The 6,922-nt window shown below is 46.3% G+C and overlaps 2 protein-coding genes across 2 annotated transcripts; both read left to right on the top strand.

Moving 5' to 3' along the window:
* Window positions 1–1,049: 1,049 nt before the first annotated feature.
* LOC109782322 (vacuolar-sorting protein BRO1) lies at window positions 1,050–4,490 on the top strand. The gene is made up of 2 exons (XM_020340928.3): window positions 1,050–1,707; window positions 3,778–4,490. The coding sequence occupies exons 1-2, from the start codon at window positions 1,108–1,110 to the stop codon at window positions 4,219–4,221; spliced, it is 1,044 nt and encodes a 347-aa protein (XP_020196517.1). The 5' UTR covers window positions 1,050–1,107; the 3' UTR covers window positions 4,222–4,490.
* Window positions 4,491–5,580: 1,090 nt separating this feature from the next.
* Window positions 5,581–6,324, top strand: LOC109782323 (ferredoxin-thioredoxin reductase, variable chain). The gene has a single exon (XM_020340929.2). The coding sequence runs from the start codon at window positions 5,581–5,583 to the stop codon at window positions 6,040–6,042; it is 462 nt and encodes a 153-aa protein (XP_020196518.1). The 3' UTR covers window positions 6,043–6,324.
* Window positions 6,325–6,922: the final 598 nt, after the last annotated feature.

The following is a 6,922-nucleotide window of genomic DNA, read 5'->3' as shown; positions in this document are numbered from 1 at the left end:
GAGCCGCCTTCATGGGATGGCTTCATCATGGAGATCAGCTATCTACATCAACAGTTTAGGACTAAGTGAGCTTCATGAACCGGTTTCGACAAGCTTGCTGATACTTGTGGGTTATTACTTGCACAGGCCGGCTCCAGCAGATCGACCCCGACCAAGAAGCAGCTAGATTCGAAGACCAGTTCGAAGGCTACTGACGGTGTTACGACACAGGGGTGCACCACCTTACAGAAGTCGTCCTGACTAGGACGATCTGGGGGCCCCTAGGTCGTTTATGTCATGGGCCAATCAACCCCCCTATGGCCCTACAACGTGGTGGCCTCGAAAGACTTGGAGTACAAGACAAGGCAACCGGTGTCCGGAGGACTCCTCCTTACTGACTTAGATCATGTAACCCTAGACTTTGGTACCCATATATTCCGGGGCCAGCCTAGTCGAATAAACAACATTAAAACCATAGAGCTTTTGCCTTAATCCTTGATTTTTGTAACCCCTATACAATCAATATACACGAGCATGAGTAGCGTATCACCTTTTCTATCAATGGCCTGAACCTAGGTAAACTATACCCCTTGTTGCCATCCAATCCATTAGTCTCGTCGGATGCCTTATCGAGGGATCCGTCGAAAAATACTCCGACAAAAGGTTTAAATAATTATCATCGCTAACACTGTCTCACAACCATTTCAACAAGATTTCCTCTCTGAACCACTTCCCTTAGTTTGGACATGACACGAGGTTCACCTCGTCAAATGCATGAGTCCAAGACAGTTTGAAGTTTATTTGGACTAGCACCTGAAGAAGGATTTCGCTACAAATCAAACGTCGGATTTTTGAGCATGTCAAATTGAATGTCCAAGATAACAAATTAGTATGTTGTTGCGAGGATTTGCCGTGTTTGCTAAAGAAAATTGCCATCCTCAGGGCATCATAATTTGTCATAAGAAACGTTTGATTTGATGCTTAGACATTCCCGGAACAAAAAGATCTCTGTAAATCTAGCGACAGCAAATTCGAATTGAAGAAACATTCGCATCTAGTAGTACTGTGAAAACCTGGGGAAAACTGAGGAAGTCGTCCCTTTTCGTGTACCCTTCCTCATCGCCATCTATGTCGCGGCCGCTCCCCCCGATGCTCTCCGTCCCGGAGAAGAAGACGGCCGCCGCCGAGCTCTTTCGCGACCGCCACTTCTTCAACTCCCCCGTCTTCACCGATCTCCGCGACGCCCGCGCCTCCCTCTCTGCCCCAAACTCTCAAACCCAGCCCCCCTCCTCCAGCCGCGCCCTCCTCCTCCGCTACCACCGCCTCCTCTCCTCCGCGCGCGACGACCCCTGCGCCTTCGACGACAACCTAGCCTTCACCTGGCACGACGCCTTCAGGCCCAACCTCAAGCACACCTCCGCGTCCCTCCGATTCGAGAAGGCCGCCGTCGTGTTCAACGTCGGCGCGGCCTCCTCGAGGATCGCGGCGGCCGTGGACCGGGCGGCGGAGGGAGGGGTCAAGGAGGCGTGCGGGGAGTTCCAGCGCGCGGCGGGGGCGTTCCGTGCGGTGGGGCAGATGATGGAGGGGGAGGAGGGGACGGTGGATATGAGCCCGGAGGCCTCGGCGATGCTGGAGCAGCTCATGCTCGCGCAGGCGCAGGAGTGCTGCTTCGAGCGTGCTCTCGCGGCAGGAACGTCGCCGGCGGCGTGCTCCAAGGTGGCCAGGCAGGTGAGATTGGCTGCCCTTGCTTGCCGTGTGCTTCTTTCCTAGTGGCATTGCATCCATACGATCTGTGATTGTTCTAGGTTCCACTTAGCTTCCCCTTGGTTTTAGTTTAACAATTGCCTGCCCTTGCCTGCCGTGTGCTTCTTTCCTAGTGGGCATTGCATCCATACGATCTGCGATTGTTCTAGGTTCCACTTAGCTTCCCCTCGGTTTTAGTTCAGTTGAACTAGGAGGGAGTATATCGTAAACCACAATGTCTTTACTTTACAAGCTACAACAGAAAGCAAAAAAAGCGACCGATAAGCTAAGATATCCAAGAGCCCACATGATAAACTCCATGATCTTTGGGCATCCACAAGCCGGATCCTCAAAACATCACAGGATAAGCACCCAGGAAATCTCAAGCAGCAGTTCAGACGCTACCTCTCAATCACCCCAGCTGGAACCAACAAAAAACAAAACTAGACTACTAACAGCTGAGAACCAAAAGTCCTGACGAGAATAAGTTCACTTCTGGATCCTGTTCAGTCCAATCCTCCATCCATGAACCGCATGAAACACCTCATTTTCTAGTAGTTCGTACATTCCTGCCCCCGAGTTCGGCATTTCTTGATCTCCCTGTTTTTCCTGCAGAATAATCCAATCATTAAGAAATCTCACAATCATACTAACAGGAACGTGAGGATCAGCGATTTTAATAAGATTGTCAAACACCACACTATTTCTCAATTTCCAAACTGACCAGAAAATAGCAAACACCCCTGCCATCGTCAGACATTTTTCATTAGAAGGTGCAATGTAGAGGTTGTGAGGCTAATCCAAGGTTTACGCCAATTGCAGTATCCAACTCTCCTAGCCATACTTTATCTCCCACACACACAAGGTTTTGATTCTGTTCAATGCTTTCACTAACTTTGATCGTTATAATGTTCTCTAGCACCTTACGAATTCGGTGTACTCTATGTTATCATTGCCATGCTGATATAGTTTTAAGTTTCAGATTAATTCGCTGTACTACGCTTTGAGATCATTTTTTGTCGAATACAAGAATATGCATCTTCAGATAGAGAATACTAGAAAAACATAAATTAAAGTCCGAAGAAAGTTGAGAAAGAGCTTCATAGGGACCCCAAAACCAGAACAACCGTCATGGAATGTTACCTTGCATGTCTCAGGTCATATCTTGCCTTATCATCTCATCCTCCATCTTAGCTATTAAATCTAAATATGATTTTTTTTTAAATTTGTTCAAACCAATCAACCTGGTTAGAATTTCTAGTACTCCCTCCGTTACATAATTCTTGTCGTGGTTTTAGAGGGAGTACTAGATTGGTGAAGCGCCATGTATTTTCTGTGCAATCTAGAGGCGGTTTTTGAATTGAAGTTTAGATCATATTAGACCTAAATTTTGCCAGCTTATAACTGTTTCTGGTTGCCACTGATCCGCCATACCCGTGCTGCTCATGTCTGGTTTGCTAGCTTACTCCAACATGTTCTACCATTGTGGCTTGATGAGGATCACATGTTATAGGTATTGTGGGGGGAGGGAGAGGTTGGTGACCTGTTAGCAAACTGGTTGTTGCAAACTGAATTGTGAGTTCCAAAGCAGGCCTAAGCACCTCATTGTCTATTTTTTCTGGGGCCTGGCCCAGTTTTTCGTTTTTCTGTGCACATGTGTCTTCAAGAGAGTTCCATAACAGGCTGCACTGCACATGCAATATTTTTCTCTCTTATTTTAGATTACCTACCTTAGTACAAGATTGGTGTGATTATATGACTGGCAGATATTTTTGGCATGATGTCCCGTCAGCATTCCATGAGAAAAGTGCTGGAGTATGTTTCTTCTTGGATTGGCAAAACATCGAACTGAATCAGAATCTTTGCCATACGCTATTAAAGTAGGAGGATCAGTAGGTTCGTGGGCTTAGGGATTTGACGTAAGGTTCTGCTGCTGAAGTGGCAAAGATAATAGAACATATATTTTGCATCTCTGAACATTAAACACTATAATTCTGTTAAAATGCACAGAAAATATTTGACATCAGAAAAATATTTGCCTCTGGCCTTATGCAGGCTGCCTTGTACTATGAAGAAGCGTATGCTGCACTGGTTATCCCTCCACTGCAGAACCACTTTGAAAGATCATGGTTGTCTCACATCCAGTTGAAGGCTGCTCAATTCAATGCAGAAGCTTGCTATCGGTATGCTATTGAATTGCATGAGAAGATGGAAATTGGCGAGGAGATAGCTCGACTACAGTTTGGAGTTAATGCAGTTGTTGATGCCAAGAGAACTGCCAGGGGAGCTCCCGCTTCCCTTTATGATTCAGTTTCCAGGCTAGAACAAGATATGAACCAGAACTTGGAGAAGGCAGTGAATGAGAACAACCGCATCTATCTTATGAGAGTTCCAGCAGCCAAGTTGTTATCTCCCTTGCCATCAGCTTCACTAGTCCGGTCTGCTTCCAAGAGTGAGGTCTTGGATGCAAAAGCAGAAACTGGCCTTCAGTCCTCATAACTGAATGCTTTGACATCGTGAAATGAAGCAATGGCACGTATCCTGTGCCGCTGTTGCATGCTAAAGACTGTCTGCTGCAGCAGAGATTATCGAAAAAGTTTCGTATAGTCGTCGTGTATCTAGTGTGTAGCTACAATGTGTGTTGGCATGCCAAGCTAGGACCATTCTAGTTGAACCTTGGGAAATGCTTGGTAGGCTGTTGCTGCTGGAATCACTCAGGTTTCTATGATACTCCTTTTGTGCCGTAATGAAAAGTTCATCTGCCGTCAGCCATTTCAGTAAGCACATACTTTTCGTGTTTTAGCACAAGCTTACGTAAATTCTTTGCACTTTGTGTACAAAATGACTTCTCCTTTTGGTACTGTTTGTTTCGGCGTAGAATTGCAAAACCGTTTCTTGATCTAATCTTAATATCCAATGTGTTTTGTTGCTGTGGATAATTACGTTCAGGATGTGTGAACACCAACATGACAGGACAATTTCTTAGCAGACCTGATTTGTAGGAACAATTATACGAACCATTCGGAGCTTACTGAATTTCTATATATTAGAAATAGCTCCTGGGAGCAACTTTTTTTTAGAAATGCCAAAAATATTGGGTTTTTTTCATGTATTTATTCTTGTCCTTTCATTAAGTTGTATTAAAGCAGCGACAATTAACATGGATCGGAGGGAGTAAAAAAACACAAGTACTCCCTCCGTAAAGTAATATAAGAGCGTTTAGATGACTATTTTAGTGATCTGAATACTCTTATATTTCTTTACAGAGGGAGTATTGTGACCTGTGCTAAGAAAACAAGTTTATAGTGCTTAAAAAATGATTTTACAGCACTGGATTTTGTTTTTCCCAGATCCAAAACATATGACATTTATGTGCTTTAGCAAAACTGTTCTTTGTGACACTTTATAATCAGTCAGAAGACACGAACATGTATGCTGTCAAACGAAGTCATTTTTTTATACTTCCTATGCTCCTTTTACTGTTTGAGTGCGGAGCCAAAGCGTCACCCGCAGGAATTTCACAATTCTTTGCTTATGCATTTCATTGTCTGTTGAGTATTTCGTGATCAGGTGCACCGTTTTCTGAGATTGATAACAGCCCCGGGAAGCTTACGATGACAGAGCTACAAAATTCCGGACGTTTCCGAAGCCCGGATGCAACAAAAACAGAAAGCGCCAGAAATATTACAGTACGCAACCCTCGCGCCTCGCACAATCCTCACTCGCTCATCTATCCGTTCCTCCACCTCTCGTTGCCCGGGGCTCCTATCCTGCACTCCTCTCCCGCGCGCCCACCACCTGTTCGACCCGACGCCCCGCCCCTCCACACGCGCCCCACATCCCAGTCGCTCGCCGCCAATGGCAACGACCGCCGCGGCCATGGCGCCCCCCTCCACCTCCGCCTCCTCGGTCCTCCTCCTCCGCCGCCTCCCCTCCCCGGCCTCCGCCGCCCCCCGCTGCTGCCGCCTCGGCCCGCCGCCCCGCCTCCGCACGGCCCGCCCGCGGGTCTCCCTCACCAGCGACGTGTCCTCCTCGTCCGACGTGGCCGAGGAGGAGGCCGAGCACGCGCCCAAGGTCGGCAGGCGCGTGCGCGTCACGGCGCCCCTCCGCGTCTACCACGTCGTCAAGGCGCCCGACCTGGACATCCAGGGCATGGAGGGCGTCATCAAGCAGTACGTCGGCGTCTGGAAGGGCAAGCGCATCACCGCCAACTTCCCCTTCAAGGTCGAGTTCCAGCTCACCGTTGACACGCAGCCCAAGCCGGTCAAGCTCTTCGTCCACCTACGCGAGGACGAGTTCGAGTACATCGGGGACGAATGAGACCACTGTACCTACCTCTCTGTAACTGTCCTGTACATGGCCAAGTAAGCCGACCGCCTTCCTTATATACAATAATAATGGCCGCAGCGTAGGCGTGTGTATATTTTTCCGGTGTGTGCGTGGTGAGAGGGATGAAGGCTGAAGAGGGTAGGAATTAGGAACGCATGACCAGGAAGTTGATTGCTTGCTTGCTCTCGTTCCCTTGTTCCTCCTCTAATTCAACATCTATTTTTTCTCAGATGTGGGGAATTGTTCGGATAATGATGATTGATAGTTCTAAAATAACACCGATAATTTTGCTCTTCCTTGCAGCCTATGCTTGATAATTTTATTCCAAGAGCTTCTCTTAATCTGATTGCTATAATCACATTGCTGCTTCTAGGAATATGTATCCTTTATTTATTGCATCTAGGCTATTTTTTTAATTTATAAAATATATGTTCTGTTACGAGGGAATTCGGTTAGGCAACAAGTATCTTGCTTTTGGACAACACGATAAGATTTTTGGAGTGTAATGCTATATATACATCGATTTATATATTTTATATATTTTGTTCTTACTGTAACCCTGTGAACTTGAACTTGGATGGCTAAAGTTCGTCTGAATTTGGATACAAGAACATTCATGAAATAACTTCTCTAAATCCATCTTGTGGCTTGTAGAGTGAACAAACAGCTAAGGCTCTAAGCTAGGTTCTTGGCTGACCATAGTTAATCCTAAAATTTAGTTGCTTCCATTCATCATCAATCTATGGTACTATATACTTTCAGTGGAATGGAATGTTCCGAGTAACCTCATGGAGTTCTTTATATCAGCTCAAACTTCCACATTGAACAACAATGTAAAACAGCACATTAGACAGCTTTACATCAATATTCT

Source organism: Aegilops tauschii, chromosome 6 (genome assembly GCF_002575655.3).
Source record: "Aegilops tauschii subsp. strangulata cultivar AL8/78 chromosome 6, Aet v6.0, whole genome shotgun sequence".
In the NCBI taxonomy this organism is placed as follows: domain Eukaryota; kingdom Viridiplantae; phylum Streptophyta; class Magnoliopsida; order Poales; family Poaceae; genus Aegilops; species Aegilops tauschii.
This window is presented reverse-complemented; position numbering and strand designations above follow the sequence as displayed.

What these genes read in the sequence shown, in the direction of transcription:
- LOC109782322 (XM_020340928.3), top strand. Translation starts at nt 1,108, where the DNA reads ATGTCGCGGCCGCTCCCCCCGATGCTCTCCGTCCCGGAGAAGAAGACG. An exon ending in GCTCCAAGGTGGCCAGGCAG is followed by an intron (nt 1,708 to 3,777) that starts GTGAGATTGGCT and finishes GGCCTTATGCAG; the next exon opens with GCTGCCTTGTACTATGAAGA.
- LOC109782323 (XM_020340929.2), top strand. Translation starts at nt 5,581, where the DNA reads ATGGCAACGACCGCCGCGGCCATGGCGCCCCCCTCCACCTCCGCCTCC.